General features: G+C 38.2%; 2 protein-coding genes across 3 annotated transcripts in view; one reads left to right on the forward strand and one right to left on the reverse strand.

The window, feature by feature from the left end:
* ankrd52b (ankyrin repeat domain 52b) overlaps window positions 1-15353 on the forward strand; it is a 16779-nt gene extending 1426 nt beyond the window's left edge. Inside the window, exons 5-29 of one of the 2 annotated variants that reach the window (XM_083535590.1) lie at window positions 60-263; window positions 352-439; window positions 620-762; window positions 1257-1469; window positions 1899-1977; window positions 2904-3018; window positions 3118-3200; window positions 3689-3806; window positions 3899-3967; window positions 4243-4383; window positions 5150-5200; window positions 5320-5431; window positions 5886-5957; window positions 6246-6447; window positions 6635-6722; window positions 6800-6917; window positions 7052-7271; window positions 7687-7774; window positions 7920-8003; window positions 8930-9075; window positions 9178-9260; window positions 9982-10064; window positions 10150-10241; window positions 10363-10563; window positions 15273-15353. In XM_083535590.1, the coding sequence (XP_083391716.1) occupies window positions 60-263; window positions 352-439; window positions 620-762; window positions 1257-1469; window positions 1899-1977; window positions 2904-3018; window positions 3118-3200; window positions 3689-3806; window positions 3899-3967; window positions 4243-4383; window positions 5150-5200; window positions 5320-5431; window positions 5886-5957; window positions 6246-6447; window positions 6635-6722; window positions 6800-6917; window positions 7052-7271; window positions 7687-7774; window positions 7920-8003; window positions 8930-9075; window positions 9178-9260; window positions 9982-10064; window positions 10150-10241; window positions 10363-10562 (2892 nt within the window). In that variant the 3' untranslated portion in view covers window position 10563; window positions 15273-15353. The remainder of the gene's footprint in view (window positions 1-59; window positions 264-351; window positions 440-619; window positions 763-1256; window positions 1470-1898; window positions 1978-2903; window positions 3019-3117; window positions 3201-3688; window positions 3807-3898; window positions 3968-4242; window positions 4384-5149; window positions 5201-5319; window positions 5432-5885; window positions 5958-6245; window positions 6448-6634; window positions 6723-6799; window positions 6918-7051; window positions 7272-7686; window positions 7775-7919; window positions 8004-8929; window positions 9076-9177; window positions 9261-9981; window positions 10065-10149; window positions 10242-10362; window positions 10564-15272) is intronic. The other variant, XM_083535589.1, reaches the window with a different exon arrangement.
* On the reverse strand, window positions 15220-18756 carry nabp2 (nucleic acid binding protein 2). The gene is made up of 6 exons (XM_083535591.1): window positions 18340-18756; window positions 17912-18050; window positions 17596-17667; window positions 17049-17124; window positions 16898-16961; window positions 15220-16830 (listed from the first exon to the last, which is right to left on the reverse strand). The coding sequence occupies exons 1-6, from the start codon at window positions 18416-18418 to the stop codon at window positions 16685-16687; spliced, it is 576 nt and encodes a 191-aa protein (XP_083391717.1). The 5' UTR covers window positions 18419-18756; the 3' UTR covers window positions 15220-16684.
* Window positions 18757-19588: the final 832 nt, after the last annotated feature.

Below are 19588 nucleotides of genomic sequence, written 5' to 3' on the forward strand. Positions count from 1 at the left end.
TCTTCAATCGGCCCTCATCTTCTCCTTTTCCTTCATCCTATTCTCTTTATTCTGTTTAGAGAGCAGTGGTGTTGCTGCTGAGCCAGAGGTCAGAGGTCGAGCCTAGGAGTCGTCTCGGGGGTCAGACGCCGCTTCACGTGGCCGCCTCGAACCGTTCTCTGAGGTGCGCAGAAACTCTGCTGCCTCTCATGAGCAGTGTGGACGTCGCAGATCGGAACGGAAGAACGCCTCTGCACCACGCGGCCTACAGCGGAGACACGGAGGTCACAGAAACGCAGAAAAACACTTCCTGGTTTTAAACAGAGTCGTCGTCTTAATAACGTTCCTGATGTGTGTTTGTTTGTTCCTCAGATGGTGACGCTGCTCCTGAACAAAGGTGCCGACCCGGGCGCGAGGGATCATCAGGAGCGACAGCCTCTGCACTGGGCCGCTTACCTCGGTAACTTTGCCACAAGTCCTAGCTAGCTTTAGATAACTATCTAATCTAGAAAAAAAGGATCTCCACCTGGATGGTAGGAGGTTGATGGAGTTTCTTACACTTACAGGATTAAAACATGATGATGGCGAAATCTGCATTCCCGAAGAGCATCAACCATGACTAGTTTTCCTGTTTTTGCAGGATATTTGGAAATCGTGAAGCTCTTGCTGTCTTGTAGTGCTGACGTGGCATGCAGAGATAAACAGGGTTACACTCCTCTCCACGTCGCAGCTCTCAGCGGCCACATCGACGTCCTCAAGCACCTGCTCCGCCGGAACGCTGAGGTAAAATAACACCGATTAGACCCCCATTTCAATTTCTACTGAGGTTTTTACTTCGTCTATTGAGCGAACATTAGTATCACTTTCTAACATTGATACACATTAAATATATTTTTTAAAGCAGCGGTATGTAGTTTTATCTGCGCTGAAATAAAAACATCCAATCAATTTGTTTTATTTCCCAAAACAACCCTCAGCACCTCAACGCACTCTTAACGAGCATCTGAGATTTTTAATGAACAATAAATACAGGGCGGAGCTAATTTCAGGGCTGGAAAAAAACGCAAAATAAAAGCCTTGAATGAAAAGATGAAAAAGATTTATTACAGTGAATAAATAAAAGTAGTCATGTCTCTAAGGGGTTTGTGAAGTGATATAATTACTACAGGTTTTTAAACATTAAAAAAATGACATATTACATTTTTAAAGATTTACAATAAACAATATGATACACTAACACGTTTATAATAGCATGGCTTTGCTGTGTTTTCTAACAGATGGACGACACGAATGCCTTCGGGAACACGTCTCTGCACATGGCATGCTATAACGGCCAGGAGGCCGTGGCTAACGAGCTAGTGAACCGCGGCGCTAACGTTAACCACGCTAACGCCCAGGGCTTTGCGCCGCTTCACCTGGCTGCCGTGTCTACAAACGGAGCGCTGTGTCTCGAGCTGCTCGTCAACAACGGGGCCGACGTCAACATGCAGGTTGGAAAATATTTATTAAATCTGTTTAATTGTTTCCAAATTAACCTTTTTTTAATCTTTTTTATTTAATGTATAAATATCTGATTTTTACACAGTATAGCATTGCAGTTGTGAATCAAATGGCCAGAGATGACAAATAAAAATTAATTAATTTATTATAATTGGATGATTAAAGGAAGTTTGCATGTTGAATTTTTTATTCACAAATTAAATAAAATCGAAATATGTTTCTTATTAAATTGATTGAATTAAGTTTCAACAATATCATAATAGTAAATTTGTGTAATTTACCTCTTCAACCAGTAGCGTTTCAGAGTAAACTGATGATAAATTGCAGTATAATATGCATAAAATTTATGTTTTATTACTTAGATATTGATGTATAAATTTGCATTATTTTTTCTATTTATTTATTTAATTTATTTTCAGACTAAGGAAGGGAAGAGCCCATTGCACATGGCCGCCATTCACGGGCGCTTTACTAGATCCCAGATCCTTATCCAAAATGGTACGACTTATTACTCTTTAATAGTAATAAATCCTTAAACATAATCAGGGAATTCCAGGTTTCCTTCATACACACCATCAGCTTTTTTTCCCAAAATGTTGAAAAGACCTGGTCAAGAAAATCTCAGAAACTCATCATCTACATCTCACATACCTACATTCCAGCTTTTTTTAAACACTTAAGTTCACGTGGAACACATTTCTAGCTTTTATTTACACACACACACACACACACACACACACACACACACACACACACACACACACACACACACACACACACCTGTTTAGTGACTGCATATGGTTGCATAAACATGTAATTGTATATGTTGAGATAGAAATTTACAGAAAAACTCGAAAGATAGATAGATAGATAGATAGATAGATAGATAGATAGATGGATAGATGGATAGATAGATAGATAGAGAGATAGAGAGATAGAGAGACAGATAGATAGATAGATAGATAGATAGATAGATAGATAGATAGATAGATAGATAGCAAGTGTGCAAATTGACATGTGCAGATAAATATGCAAATATTGTATAAATGTACAGCATGTAATATGTGTATATGCGTATGAGTATAAATATATATGTTTATTTTTAGTAAAATTAATTGTAATAATTGTAATATAACATAATTGTCATTTTATTATAATAATTACTGATGTAATGTAACTATTTTAATTATAATAATTAATTTTATTCAAATCAAAAGGTGTTTTTGACCAAAATATTAACAGTGAATGAGAACAATAAATATTCTGGTTCAAAAAATGTCTCAAAATGACTCAACATAAATAAAAATAAATAACTTGATGAATTTTAATTAATGAAGTCGAATTAATGTCGGCTTTGTGTTATTTTTACGAATAAATTGCTGTGTGTGTGTGTGTGTGTGTGTGTGTGTGTGTGTGTGTGTTAGGCGGAGATATAGACTGTGTGGATAAATATGGCAATACTCCTCTTCACATTGCTGCTAAACACGGACATGAGCTGCTCATCAGTACGCTAATGACTAACGGTGCTGACACGGCCAGGTAACACACACACACACACACACACACAAACACACACACACACACACACTTTCATTATTACTATTATTACCTTGAGCTCTTCTGTGTGTATTTTTTCAGACAGGGGATTCATGGGATGTTTCCTCTGCACATGGCTGTGCTCCACGGTTTTTCAGACTGCTGTCGAAAGTTACTCTCCTCAGGTAAACCTCTTAGAGTCCCCATAAAACACACACACCATCATTTGATGAAAAACAGGAAGTCCTGGTAGCTCCATTCTCTTTTTAAAAAATAGCCATTATTATTTAGTTTACATTACAGCCCGGGATATCGCTGATTATTAGCAGAAGGGATGACGGATTGAGAATCTGCTAACCGAAATGTGAAAGAATTCTTGCTCTGTATCGTGAATGAATCATCTCAATGTAAAACACAGTAATTTATACTAGCAACAATTTTGGATTCTAAATAGATTCCAGAGTAAATGTTGGGTGAAAGGAAAAACAACTAATGATCTAGAAACACTTCAGACAGGAATTAATTGTAGAATCCTCAATTGAGAGCTTCAAACAGAAACAATGATCAGTGAGTAGAATAAGATATTTAATTTAAATAAATAAAAGTTTTTGGCAATAGGCTCAATAGTGTGTGTGTGTGTGTGTGTGTGTGTGTGTGTGTGTGTGTGTTGCAGGTCAGCTGTACAGTATTGTTTCGTCTTTGAGTAACGAACACGTCCTGTCAGCGGGGTTTGATATAAACAACCCGGACAGTCTGGGGAGGACCTGTTTACACGCCGCTGCCTCGGGAGGGTACGACATCACGACAAAACGACCTCCGATTACACTGTATTTTATCATTTCAATGTTAAAATAACAGTAACACAATTTTCTTTATCTGGCAGGAACGTGGAATGTTTAAACCTGCTGTTGAGCAGTGGAGCTGATTTGACCAAGACAGACATCATGGGAAGGTTAATTGTTTTTAATTATGTAAAGGTGCAATAGGTGATTTTTTTTTTTATTGCTAACTCAGCTGGATAAATACGTCGAATTGTATAAACACTGATGGTTTAAGTCACTGCCTCAATCACAAGTGTCTTATGTGAGTTAGAACTCATTTAGAAAAACTGATTTCACCTCCCTAGCGATTGTGAAATTGATTGTGATTGGACGGGCCTTCGGTCAGTCATTTATAGTCACGTCCTTATTTTAGTCTGATGTGCGGTGTGTGTTTCGTTCTCGTCAGAACTCCTCTGCACTACGCAGCAGCTAACGGGACGTACCAGTGCACCGTAGCACTCGTGAGCTCCGGAGCCGAGGTGAACGAGCTCGACCTGAACGGGTGCAGCCCTCTGCACTGCGCTGCTGCCTCACACACTTTCCGCAGGTACACACACACACACACACACACACACACACACAGACCATAAATATCTTTGTTCCTCTGTTTAACTTAGAACACAAACCAGTTTGATAATGAATTCATTAATGATTTTGTTATTTTTAATATAAAAAATGCACCAAAATATTAGTTGTAAAAGTAAAAAAACAAAAAAAAAAGAGTTAAAAAAGAAATTTTTGCTGATTGTTTGGATCATAAAGATTGATTTATTTAGTTCAATGTATAGTGTAACAGCTTGATTCTCTAGTAGTCATTGAAAAGTAGATTCATCATTATATTGTTTACAAAGTTTAAAGCCATCATAAACAAACCAACAAATAAACAATCATATAAAGAAAGAAAATTGGTAAAAATGGGGATCGTAAAGCGACCAAAGTGACACGCAAATTAATTTTTATTTAATTAATATAATAATTTCTTATTGAATTAAAATAAAAATTAAATTAAAAATAACTGATTAATTTCTGATGTAATAAATTAATCAGTTATACATGTAATGAAATGAATTTACCAGTTAATCAATCAACATTTTATAAAAATTTTTAATAATTAATATAATAGTGAATTAATGCCGATTTTTATTTTTATTTTGTGTAATACAATTGTGTGTTTGGTTCTTTTTGAATGAAATTTAACTGTTGAGTTTATGCCACTTTCCTGAAGCTTTCTTGTGTGTGTGTGTGTGTGTGTGTGTGTGTGTGTGTGTGTGTGTGTGTGTGTGTGTTTTTTGTCCGTGTTTCTGTCCCTCCAGACTCGACGCTGATGATTATCAGAGTGATATGCAAGATAAAGAGGCCCTGCTGTTAGTGACACATATTTATCTAAAATACATTTTTGACTAACAAAGAGGTGCAGCTTAGACAGTGTGTGTGTGTGTGTGTGTGTGTGTGTGTGTGTGTGTGTGTGTGTGTGTGTGTGCAGGTGTTTGGAGTACCTGTTGGATAACGGAGCTGATCCTGGACTCCGTGATACTAAAGGCTTCAGTCCTGTTCACTATGCAGCCGCCTACGGCAACAAACACAACCTGGAGCTGGTGTGTTTTACACACACACACACACACACACACACACACACACACACACACACACACACACACACACACACACACACGGGGGTTCTCAACTGCTTCCTGCTTATATATACATATAAATAATACTGATAAAAAATATATGTATTCATTATAAAACATCATAAACATTTATATATATTTTTTACATTTAATTTACTTGATCTTTTGGATCTTAGGATAATGGCACATTACTTTGTATTGTATTTTATTGATTGATTTATTTTGTTAGGGAATTATGTTGGCATTAAAAACTTGTTTTGCTGTTGCTCCACTTAAAAAAATGCACCTTTTCACCAGGAATCGATGTTATTTTTGAAGTGTGTGTTTGTGTGTGTGTGTGTGTGTGTGTGTGTGTGTGTGTGTGTGTAACAGATCGTAATCTTCACTAAATGCCACAATATTCTCTTCCTAAATATAGCTTTTGGAAATGTCCTTTAACTGTGTGGGAGACGTGGAGAGCAGTTTTCCTGTGAGCCCTCTGCACTTAGCTGTAAGTGTCTGTAACATCACACACACACACACACACACACACACACACACACACACACACACACACACACACACACACAATGTATAATTTATTTTTGTGTCATTGTGTTATAGTATTTAAATCCTGTTTGATGATCATATCTGATCATGTTTGATGGATTGTGTTTGATCATGTCTGATCATGACTGATTGATCGTGTCTGATTGATTATGTCTAATTGTGTATGATCATGTTTGATTGATCATGTCTGATCGTGTCTGATTGATCGTATCTGATGTTGATGCTGGAGGTGTGCAATGGTCAGTGTGAGGCGGTGCAGCTCCTCTCTGAGACGCTGGTGTGTGTGGACGTCCGGGACGGTGCAGGACAAACACCTTTGTATCTGGCAGCTCAGAAAGGCTCCGTATCTTGCGTGGAGGTTCTTCTGTCGCACGGAGCCTCGTGCAGCATCCGAGAACACGCCAGAAAACAGACGCCGCTTCATGGAGCAGGTATGAATCGCTTCACGTTCGCCTTTTTTTCTTCTTCCTTGCTAATAGATAATTAGTTGCCATCTTGATGTGACGTCTCCTTACTTTGGAGTCATTTTTTCACCCAGATGCATGTAATCCAGTGTGAGGGGTTGTGTAGTTGTGTAGTGGTGGGTGTAACAATCTTGCTGATTCTGTCATCTCACAGCTGCTCGAGGACACACTGACTGTTTGTATGCGCTGCTGAGCCGAGCAGACAGAGATGACCTCATCGACCTTGCAGACAAACAGGGACAGTAAGTACCACGCTACCACACGGGTTGCCAGATTGTTAGAAAGTGTGTATTGTGATTGTAATGTGGTTGGTGTGCAGGACAGCGCTGATGCTGGCTACGCTGGGCGAACATGTCGACTGCGTCTACATGCTGCTCGAGAGGGGAAGTAAACCTGACACAGGGGACAGACGCAGTCACACGGCACTACACCGAGCTGTAAGTGTGTGTGTTTATAGTTAAAAGCACCTCAAATACAAAAGCAGATGGTTATTCTTCACCAATTTGCAATTTACAAAATTTCATGTGTGTGTGTGTGTGTGTGTGTGTGTTTGTGTGTGTGTGTATGTAAGGCGGTGCTGGGCAGTGTGGAGTGTGCATCAGCGTTGTTAGATCACTCGGCGTCCCCACTTTGCCGGGATGTTCAGGGATTGAGCTCGCTGCACTTTGCTGCCTCGTGTGGTCACACCGAGCTCCTGCAGCTCCTTCTCAATGCCGCAGCTCAGTCCGACTCGCTGGACTCACTACTGGACTACAGCAGATACACACCTGCTCACTGGGCTGCTTACCACGGTGCATACAAACACACACACACACACACACACACACACACACACACACACAAGTAGTATTGCAAAGTAGAAAAACAAACACAAATAAAAATGATATATATAATTAGTTTTGCAATATTAAGTATATATTAAGTCTATATAATATTCAGATCCATTTATTATTTATATTACTAAATTATAAAAAATATACTGCAAAAATATATAATACATTTTAATAATATATAATCATGTATACATACATATTAACACATTCATAATTATAATGATAATTTTTATAGCTATTAAAATAAATTATTATTATATTAGAATGGAACATAATATTTGTTCAATAAAACACCCAAATGATTATGTTTTAAAAAAATATATATAATAGTATTCAAACAGTTATGATAATAAATATTATTACATATTTTCAGGACACAAAGACTGTTTGGAAATTTTACTTGAATATAAACTATTAAGTATCCAGGAAGGGAACCCCTTCAGTCCCCTGCACTGTGCACTGTGAGTATTATACATCTGTTTAGACTTTCATACACACACACACACACACACACACACACACACACACACACACACACACACACACACACACACACACACACACACATAAAAAAACACAAAATAAAGGGTTTGTTGGTTGTTGCAGAATGAAAGGCCACAATGCTGCTGCTGAGCTGCTGTTAAAAAAGATGGGCACCGACATCATCAACCTCAGAGACGCCAAAGGAAGGTGAGGATAATATATATATATATATATATATATATATATATATATATATATATATATATATATATATATATATATATATATATATATATATATATAATATTAGGGCTGTCAACCGATTCAAATAATAAATATGGTATGGACAGTACATTTTTATTTCTTTGGTTCAGACAAATCATCAATTTGCTTAAACGCCTTCTGACTTCTAACTCATGTCTCTTTTCAAACATACGCCTTTGTATTGCCAAAACAAAAAGAAAGATGAAATAAATCCAGAGTTTCTTTTCCTGTTGTATGTGCAGGAAGTTACAGCTCTACCTCTGCCATGTTAATCTGTATTCTATGTGTGCCTCAGGACACGCCTCCGTCTCTGTAGTGTTGTGATGAGAAACAGTTTAGCAAATAGAAATCAGTCTACATATCAAATATTGGGCAAATTATTAGTCACTTTATAAATGCTAAAATTAAAGCGCATCTACTAATAATTATATAGAAATAAATCGGGTTTTACTGATGCAAACATGTTAAAAGTGATGCATCGCAATACAAATGCCAACTTGTATCTGATGCACACTTTTTAAATGTTTTCTATAGAAAACTCAGGTATGAGGCAGTGAGTAAAGAGCAGCAGCTCAGTGTAATTGACATGGTGTGCAGATACAGAGGTGCATTGTGCTTAAAATAAGATAAAAATGTCCACTGACTATCAGGTGACTACACAGAGATCATGTAATATATTCTTAGACCACATTCTGTATATTGTGAATCTCCTACATATTGGTATTATCATATTTTAGGGTCAGCATGTTAACATTCATAAGAATGGCTCATTAAAGGGTTAGGAATAATATCCATTATCCATGTAAATACATCAGTGATGCCACTACTGACTGTTTTTGCTCTTGATAATAGTAACATGTCTCCCACAGAACTCCACTCCACGCAGCTGCTCAGTCAGAGAACGTGTTGTGTTTGCAGCTGGCTCTCTTCTGGGGGTCAGAGGTCAACTCCGTGGATTATGAAGGATGCTCGGCTCTGATGGTGGCTGCTGAGAAAGGCCAGACGTCTGCTGTGGGTACGGAGATACTCTGTTATCCATGCTGACTCCTTACTTAGAGTACAGCAGTTTATATATATATAGTGTGTGTGTGTGTGTGTGTGTGTGTGTGTTTGGTAGAAGTCCTTCTCCAGCAGGCCAAAGCAGACCTGTCACTGCTGGACATGAATAACAACACAGCACTTCACCTGGCCTGCAGCAAAGTAACACCTTTTACACACACACACACACAATTAATCAAATATTGAGAAAAACAAAACATGCATTCACAATTAAACAAGAAGTACCATTTCAAATAAATAAGAACAAACAGTTGCATTAAATATTAATTAAAATAAAGACACTTCAAATAAACAGCATAAACAGTGATTTGCCGCTAGAGGCGGCTCTCATTACTATATCACGCAACCCGGAAAAACTATCGGTATGAATTTTTACAGATAGTTCCAGCAATCAACTATAGGTGGCGATTAATTGTCAAAACTAATTAATCGGTCGACTGATATAGATGATAGACAAGAAGAAATGCAGAGAGAGAGAGAGAGAGAGAGAGAGAGAGAGAGAGATAAATGGATAGAATGAGAGGCAGACAGAATTATTAAAGAGTGAAACATACAGACAGGTAAATGGATAGAAAGAAATTTATAGATAGAGTGATAGAGAGAAAAACATACAGTGAGAGAAAGACAAGCAGTAGATAGAAAGACAGACGAATGGATGAAAAATCATTATAGATGATAGACAAGAGAGGTAGACAGATGGACATATATATGAACACGAGACTGACAGAATAATGAATGATACATTTTTCATAAATATTTCCATCTATTTCAGTTTTTTTTTTTTACTTGTGTTTTATATAACACGTATTTTTTAAAATTTTAGTCTGAGAACGATCTTTTCCGGTCTTTTTTCCTGCTTCAGAGTCATGAGATGTGTGCGCTGCTGATCTTGGCTGAGATCGACGACCCGTCCCTCATCAACGCTACAACCAGTGCACTACAGACGTGAGCACACACCAAACACACACAGCACGTGTTCAGAAACGTCCCGAAACGTACCGTTTATTTATTTATTCTCATTTCTCTTTAGGCCTCTCCACATCGCAGCGAGGAACGGCTTGGCCACCGTGGTGGAGGTGCTCCTGAGCCGAGGTGCTACGGTGCTGGCTGTAGATGAAGAAGGTTAGTACTCCATCTTATAGTCGGAGGAAAGGATCAGAAAAAGCAAATAATAAAGCGAAAGATTTGATGTCTGTTTTTCTGTGTAACTACACAAGCTGTGTTCTTTTCTCTGTTGTGTTAGGTCGTACCCCGGCACTGGCATGCGCCCCGAACAAAGACGTGGCCGAGTGTCTGGCGCTGATCCTCTCCACCATGAAGCCTTTTCTTTTTAAAGACGTCGACATCAGCGTTTTGAAGCACTGCAGCATCGCAGCCAACCATCATCCTTTACCCAACGGATATGCGAAGGAGCGCCACGGCACCGTAGGGCTCGACAGCTGAGGCACACACACACACACACACACACACACTTTTCTTACACCTCTATACCATCTATATAACCTACAGCCATGCTCAAGAGCCAGGAATGTACCACTGCATGTGTGCAGATGGGGGGAGTCGATTTCAGACTCTGAACAGACCTGTGTATATGCAAAGCCCCTTTTCACCTCAGTGTTTCATTCGATCTTTTTTTTTTTTTTTTTTTTTAATGATTGGATGGAAGGAAGACATTGTGATACAATTTATCTTATTTTATTTAATTTTTTTTAGGAATAAGGTCAAATGAAGGTTGTCTACACTTATTTAAAATTTTAAGAAGTCGCAGTTTTCGCGGGACGTAGCGCACGTCACGCGTCTTTGTTATCACATCACGCCTTCGTCTCCAATATTTTCTCTGAATAAAAATCAAGCTACTGAAGATTTTAAAAAAGGAAGCAATTTTTTTTTTTTAATACCATAGCTCCGCCCCTATTTCCTATTGGCTTACAAGTCCCAGATTTACATATTCAAGGATTTACCTTTTCTTAAAGGATTATTTATTTATTATTTATTATAAAGACGGTGATAACTGCGACTTCGGAAGATTAATGACTGTATAATAATAATGATAATAATAATAATAATTATTATTATTATTTCCTGAATATCTCCCCTGCTTATGACGAGTGTGTCCTCAGTGTCTGTTACACTCTCTTATCTTTGTTACACCTCACTTTAAATGTTATTGCAATGTAATATTAATATAATAATAATTATATTAATATTAATTGAATGAGAGGAAAACATCAGCACACACACACACAAACACACACACACACACACACACACACTAACTGTTTCATCGTTTTCAATTAGCCTCATTTTTGTATTTATTTACTTGTTAATGCCATGGTTTGCACTTTCTTCATCCAGGAGATACCTTAAGTAGTGTTTGTGAAGTAAGGCTAGCCTAAATATAATTTTACAGCTCTAAAAAGCTTAAAAATTATATTTATTTTATATTATTTAAAAATTATGACGTTCATAAAGTGTGATTCATAATATATCCAGTAGGGGGCGATGATGAATTAATTGTATATACAGTATGTTTGAGAGCGCAAACGGACTGAAATCGCATTTTTAGTATTTTAATAATAATTATTAAATAAAAAAACATCTTTTTTATATTTCAGCAATCTTATAAAAGTTATAAATGTTTTCTGTTTACGATTCATTTTTCTCAACTGTTTTTCTATTCTGCTTTTTCAAGCAAAAATTCGTTCAATTTGGATTAAAAATAAATTTAATACATATTTATTTGTATCACATAAAATAAGATTCAGGGATACATACACTATATGGACAAAAGTTTGTGGACACCTGGCATATTTCTTTCATCTCATTCCACATTTAGTCTCCATTTGCTCTTCTGGGAAGATGTTCCTCTAAGTAAGATTAATTCAGCTATAAAATGTTAGTAAAGTCAGGTACTGCTGTAGGTAAGAAAGTGAGGAGACCAGGGGGTGTTTACATTCATTATGTTCAAAAGTGCTATAGCAAGAGATCTTTATGGAGCTGGCTTTTGTGCACAGGGGGCATTGTCATGCTGGAACAGATACAGGTCTCCTGGTTTGTGTCCAAATACTTTTGTCCACATTGTGTATCAGCACACGACGTGTCTGATCTACAGCACTAAATAACGTAACGAGTGAACCAGTCACCTGGGAGACGCTGCTATAATTACGCTGCCTTCGTTCCCTTCTTTTAGACGTTTTTGTTCGATTTCTGTTTGTTTATCAGCAATAATGGTCCGAGCTGTTGCGCATTACCTCGTATTTCTTACCATTGGATTTTTTTACGCACAGACGAAACGTTTGCACACGAGAGCCCTCGTAATAAAATATAATCTTCTTTTCACTACACTACAGTGATAATAGTGATAACAATACAGGTTCTTTTTAACTCACATTTATTCCCGGGAATACTATTATTTATGTCCATCTACGTGCAATAACACACATAATTACATAAATACCTCATAAAGGTAGGCAAGCCAATGTGTGTGTGTGTGTGTGTGTGTGTGTGTGTGTGTGTGTGTGTGTGTGTGAGTTATTGTGTAGAAATTTAGCGTGTGTGTGTATGTACATAAACATTTATCTTGACATCAGGAGCCTCAGGAAAGCCTTAACATCGGGGGGGAAAAACAGATCAAAAAAATTTCCATCCATTTCAAACAAGCATTAAATATCGTGTTCATATGAGCGTGATTTTTCTTTTTATTAGTTTTTATTATTATTAGTCAGCAGGAGTCTTTAATTTTTTTTATTCGCCTTAATATTTTTAATTTGTTTGCTTTTTTTTTTACTTTAAATTCCAGTATTTTTAATTGAATCCTTTGACAATCGGTATTGAAAGGGCTTTTGAAAAAACATAAACGTGTGTGTGTGTGTGTGTGTGTGTGTGTGTGTGCTTTGGTGTTTTTCCTCTCATGACAGTGTGACTGAATGCTTTTACAACGTACTACACTCATTTATATACTCTCAAAGGGCTTCTGAAAAAAAAAACTAAAAAACTACGCCAACATTTTTTTTTCAACCCTTTTCGGCCGTGTTTCATACACACACTCGTCTCAGATCAAACTCTGAAGTTTTGCACTAAACAGATCTTAAAAAGCACATTTCAGCAAACATTCACGCGCAGATGCGTTGGGAAAAGTCAGGTGTTTTGCCTTGAGGAATTTAGCTATGGAAATAAATGCTTTTCTTTGCTCGCCACAAGGGGGCGCCGTGCGACAGACTGACACCTGACCTGTTCACAGAATCAGAATAAACACGTGATCTTTTTTTTCTTGCACATCAACATTTAAAAAAAATAGTAGCAGATGTTTAAAGATTTCTTTCTTAATGTAAAACTACAGAACCCTCTACTGGCTCCGCCCCTTTCCCCACTACATCAAGCACACACACACACACACACACACACACACACACACACACACACACACACACACTATTCAGCCTTCTATGCTTTATTTATGGGTTATAACAGTGCACTATTTCCTACACTAGGCTACACACTACTGCACTATTATCTATTCCTTTCTACTCCTTCAGCTCATTATTACCTCAACTGCACATTCACTAAGGAAGAGAACCAGTGCATTGTATCTAACGCATCGAGGCTCTGTAGCATGCTCACGTGGCACAGGATCACAGGTTTACTCTGCGTTCACGTTAGGAGAGTAGCAAAGTAGCAATCGTACGACTCTGTACTGTCCATACAGCCAATTGTAAGCCTCAGGACCGCCCCAGAAGAGTACTCACGAGGCCTGGGACCACCAATCAGAAGGATTGGTACCACCCTGAAAGGAGCAACCGTAAGGCTCAGTACCACCACAAGGGGGCACCACCAATCATAATGTCCCCACCCCTATACCACCCCATAGGGGGACCACCAATCAAATGCTTGGTACCACCAGTCCCCCAGGCGAAAACAGTGTAACCAATGTAAGGCCCAGTATAGGAAGTACAGCCAAACACAATCCTACAGGAAGTAGAACTTTAAAAAACAATGTGTCTTGAAAAGCGTTCGAGGTCCCAACCAATCAGGTGGCAGCTGTGAGGATCTGTTTTTAGCAATAGGAAATAAAAAATAAAAAACCAGCTGTTTGTGAAAGCAGTACAAATAGTTAAAGCAGCTGGGAAAAAAAAACTCTTTGGTTCGTATTCAGTTATTTAAATTCCTCGTATCATTAATAGAGGTGTAGAAGTGGGCGGGGTCAAACGACGGTCACGTGACTTTGCACTGCCTTTAACGAGTTGCCAAAAAAAGGTGTAGTGATGATTAAAACCCAGTACAAGGCTGGGTTTGTGTGGCGGACATGTAAACGTCTGGACGTCTCCACTGAGGCGAAGCGAAAAAGTGCCACATTTTACCGCCTGTAATTTGCACTAGCGCAGAAAACGAGTGATGAGATGGACAAAAACGTGTCTACCCACTAATCGGTTTGGGGTTTGTTTGTTTGTTTTTTGCACTGTGGGATGTGTGTGTAAGTCAAGCTCAGGATTTTCCTGTTTATTGGTATTATCCCTGGTGTAATATTGTGATATCTGTGTTCCGTCATTAGTTACAGAGTAGTTAGAGATGTTTATATCAGCACAACTGACAGACGTCTGCTGGACTCTAATAAGATCTGTGTAGTACAGAGATTCTCAAGGGAGAAAAACAAAAAATGTTTAGCTTTTTATTGCAATAGGAAACCCGCAGACGATTGTTGCTATGGCAACATCTCTGCCTCACTAACAGATTTCTGATTGGCTCCATAGATTACAGAGCATCAATAGTTAAATTATTAGTGAATAATCAGGATTCCAGGCTCCGTGCATCGTGGTATTTATTTCAGCTGCTACTTAAGTGTTTGATTCGCAGAAAAAAAGTTTACAAATTAAAATATTTTCCATAATTAATAATCTGATGGAGGTTAAAGGGAAAAATCCTTCATCCCCAAGAGGCTCAGTACTGCCCCCCATCGTAAGGCTCGGTACTGCCCCTTTCTTACACTTACACACACACACACACACACACCAGTTCTAAAGCTGATGAAAATGAATAAACTAGTTTGTGCTGATCGCAGGAACTCGGACATGCTTGAAATAAAGCGTGAACTCAATGATGTAACTGTTTTTAACCTGCAGACTTTATTTTTTACACGTCGTTTTTTTGTTTTTCTAGCATGTGATAAACACGCCGAATTTTCTTCTGTAGCTTGGAAATGATTTAAATAAAAACCTCCTGCTGCTTGATCCATGCAAAGTCTACATGGTGTTTACTTTTCACGTCTCAGTCAATATGTTGTAGATTTTTAAAAATAAAAACACAAAAAGACGAGTGTTGTTGCATCACAGCACATGAGAACCAATCACATCCCCGTATGCAAATATGGGCAAACTGTTACAATTTTCATATTTTTTTTACTTAATAATAAAAATAAAAAAAAGATTAAAACTAAAAAAATTGTTTCAGGATTTCACACACACACACACACACACACACACACACACACAATGTTACAAATATATTTCCTTATTATTTTATTCGGCACGAACATTTTACGCAAATAGAAAACGCGTTTGGAGCCTGAAAACACCGGGAACACAAAAAAGGGGAACACAATCCAACCAGGCAACCCGATGCCAGAGAACAAATACTGAAGTGGAAAAAATGTCCAATAAAGAATTATACAGGGAAAAAATAATAAAAATAAATATTATACATTCAGATCATTTCATTTTCCTCATTTAAAACAGAATTGTTGCGATTTTTTAATGAACATCGCTGCACTCTGAAATATTACATTATAAAAAATTAAAAATAATAAAAATGTAAATTTTCATGTATATGGTGTGTGTAAAATCACAGCAGTGTGAGGGATAAAAATGTACAGAATAAAGGCTTTATTATTTCATCTTAAATTATTATTATTGAATCATTAAAACAAAAATGTTTCTTTTTCTTTTTGTGTATAATGAAATTTACACAAACGTGTTTTAATTAATCAATGATATTAATTTATTCTCCAAAATCAATAAAACTCTGCAGTATATTAAGAAAAAAAGAAAAAAAAAAGATGAAAAAATAAGAAATAAAATGATGCAGCGTGTAAAAAAACCCCAAAAAACCCCAGGATTTTCTATTAAATTAAAGCCGTCGTGATTCTGATCATTATATTTTAGTGTATAAAATTTACACTGAGTATTTTAAAAAATTGCAATAAAAATAAACATAATAATAAGTCAGATGTATAAAATGAAGGAAAAAAAAAAATGAACGAGAGAAATACAGAAGTGTTAAAACCCCCCCCCCCCCCGGAAAAAAAATAAAATAAAAATGTTTGATTAACTTTAGAGAATTTGTATAAAATAATATAATAATTTAGAGAAAACACAATATTTGAATGATTGTAGGCTGAAAGTGATGGACGTGTTCACCAGGTCCATGTAGACGTGTTGTGTAGGACCAAAAACAAAATTGGAATAAATTGTTATTAATTCTGTATTTTTTATGCACATTCACATGGACGCATGCTGCAGAATTAATCAGAAGAATCATCTCAGTCCTCGACTCTGATTGGCTCACGGCTCAGCTCATCTTTTAGCGGAGCGTCGCGTCTCTTTCCCGTTACTCACTGTGCTGCCGGGGGCGGAGCTTCTGCCGGTGTTGGTGCGGGCGCTCGGCTGCGTGCTGGCGGAGGTCTGACAGTTCACTCCGTTACCGTTAGTGGCATCGTTACCTGGAGACATTTTAGATTCAGTCGTAAAGACGTCTGGTATTCGAGACAGAACGAGAGAGGAACTCACCTGCAGTCGCTGAGGAACCGTTGTTGTTTGTGTTGTTTGTGTTGGTTGTTTGCTCGTTAGGTCCCTACGATGCAAAATTTTAACTTCTTTAATACGACAATCAACAGATACTCAGTGTTTTATTGTAGAAGGAAATAAAAAGCATACGCACCGTTTTGTTCATCAGGGCCAAATAATCTGGATTCGGCTCGCTGAAGTTTGGCACTTCGGAGTAAACCATGCAAAATCTGGAAAATCCCCCCAAAAAACTTGAATAATAAAATACACAGCGCCCCCTATTGGTGTGTATGAAACATGCATTATTTAAACAAAAGGTGGTGGTTGCCTGAGCTTAAGTTTGCTCTGTGCCTCTTTCCACATTTAGTCTCCATTTACTCTTATAGAAACCGTCACTCTCCTGGGAAGACGTTCCAATAGATTTGAACGCCTCTGGTGCACAAGGCCAGCTCCATGAAGATCTGCCTTACATGGGTTGGATTTGGTGGATGATCTGCTATAGAGCTTAGACCTATTGAAGACCTCATTGAGACTACACCAGAACCTGACTTTCTGAACACCTTGGTAACTGAAGGAATCTCTACAAATCTCCACAAATTCTAGTGGAACATCTTCCCAGAAGAGTGGAGCTCATTCAAGAGCAAATTGGGACTAAATGTGAATCGTGCAGCATCTCTATGGAAATCACATGTAAGTCTTACTCTCCGATCTTCTGCAGCTCTCCTCCTCTTCCTGTGTACAGAGTGAGACAGCCTTTAAAAACCGACGCATAGCTGGAAGGTGGAAAACACACAAACACACACACACACACACACACACACACACAGATTGCTGAACAACACATATACATTAAAGACAATCTCCAGCCTGAAAGCTGTTAAACACGTGTACGGTACATGATGGTTGTAGTGATAGTGAACGTGTAAGACAGTGGCATAGTCGTTATTAACGTCAGAAGTTGTACGTGTCTCTTCTGATGGTTGCTCAGTGTGACGTGGTGGTGAAGATGAACCTCACCCCTTGGTCAGGCGGAGGATATCTCCAGTCTGAATGAGAGCTCCAACCTCATCCCACACCGATATACTGATACTGCCCGTCTTATCAGCTACCTTACAGGTGCGCACCTCATGGCCATCTTTGGTTTTGGTGACTCTTCCTGTAGGTAGGTAGGTAGGTAGGTAGGGGGAGAGAGAGAGAGAGAGAGAGAGAGAGAGAGAGAGAGAGAGAGAGAGAGAGAGAGACGCTTATATAGACAGATAGATTTGATCCTTTAATTAAAAACACCTACAGCAGTAATAATAAAGTTATAAAGCTCTATAACAATTACATACAATACAACATTTATGAAGGACTGATTACTGCAGCTGTGCCTTTGCTACTATTCCCCATGATTTTACTTTATTACACACTTCATACTAAAGCTCCCAGAGATAAAGTGTATGAACCTGTCTCCAGGACGATGAAGATGACATTTAGATTCTTCAGTCCGGGTTTGATGTCCTTCACGAACGTCTCTGTGGTCATTTCTCAGACTTTTCTCCCGGGTTCAGTCCAAATCCCTGACCGTGGAGACCGCCATGGCTTTCACACACACCTGGACACCATGGCTAGGCTAGGCTAGGCTAACTCCTCCACAACTAACTAATGCAAGTGAAATAAATTCCGTTTTATTTAGCTTAGCGCTGCTAGATAAAGCTAATCTAATTAATAATTTGTGTGGAGAACACGGTGGGGAGCTGCAGTAGCGCGGATATGCTGACGCTAGTCGCTTGTTTTGCCCCTCTTCCGTACGCAGTGACGTAATCCGTACGCGACGCGCCGGCGTGCATCACGTGACGACCGAGACCATGGCGCCGCGTGCTGATCTGTCTGTTAGTGCACAAGGCTATTTATACTCTCACACGTGTGTGTGTGTGTTTGGTTTACAGTGCACTTATATATATACAGTACAGACCAAAAGTTTGGACACACCTTCTCATTCAAAGAGTTTTCTTTATTTTCATGGCTGTGAAAATTGTAGATTCACACTGAAGGCATCAAAACTATGAATGAACACGTGGAATTATATATGGAATTAAATACATAACAAAAAAGTGTGAAACAACTGAAATATGTCATATTGTAGGTTCTTCAAAGTAGCTACCTTTTGCTTTGATTACTGCTTTGCACACTCTTGGCATTCTCTTGATGAGCTTCAAGAGGTAGTCACCTGAAATGGTCTTCCAACAGTCTTGAAGGAGTTCCCCGAGAGATGCTTGGCACTTGTTGGCCCTTTTGCCTTCACTCTGCGGTCCAGCTCACCCCTAAACCATCTCGATTGGGTTCAGGTCCGGTGACTGTGGAGGCCAGGTCATCTGGTGCAGCACCCCATCACTCTCCTTCTTGGTCAAATAGCCCTTGATGCCTTCAGTGTGACTCTACAATTTACATAGTCATGAAAATAAAGAAAACTCTTTGAATGAGAAGGTGTGTCCAAACTTTTGGTCTGTACTGTACATATATATATATATATATATATGCAAAAAGAATGAACCAATTTCATTACACAATATTTTATTATGGAAACTTTATACAAAACTCCAGCCAAGTCACAAGAATTATACTCACAATCTACTTATATAACTTATTTTTCAAATGGTCACTGACTCATTCCATGTCAATGCTTGAGAACTGAAGCAATGCATCATAATACCT

Source organism: Silurus aristotelis (genome assembly GCF_946808225.1).
Source record: "Silurus aristotelis genome assembly, chromosome: 29".
NCBI lineage: Eukaryota > Metazoa > Chordata > Actinopteri > Siluriformes > Siluridae > Silurus > Silurus aristotelis.

Bases quoted from the DNA above. Each gene is read 5' to 3' on its own strand.
- nabp2 (XM_083535591.1), bottom strand. From the start codon at position 18,418: ATGACCACAGAGACGTTCGTGAAGGACATCAAACCCGGACTGAAGAAT. The intron at 18,051-18,339 runs GTTCATACACTT...ACCTACCTACAG, and splicing joins CTTCATCGTCCTGGAGACAG to GAAGAGTCACCAAAACCAAA. The intron at 16,831-16,897 runs GTGAGTTCCTCT...AAATGTCTCCAG, and splicing joins CGGTTCCTCAGCGACTGCAG to GTAACGATGCCACTAACGGT.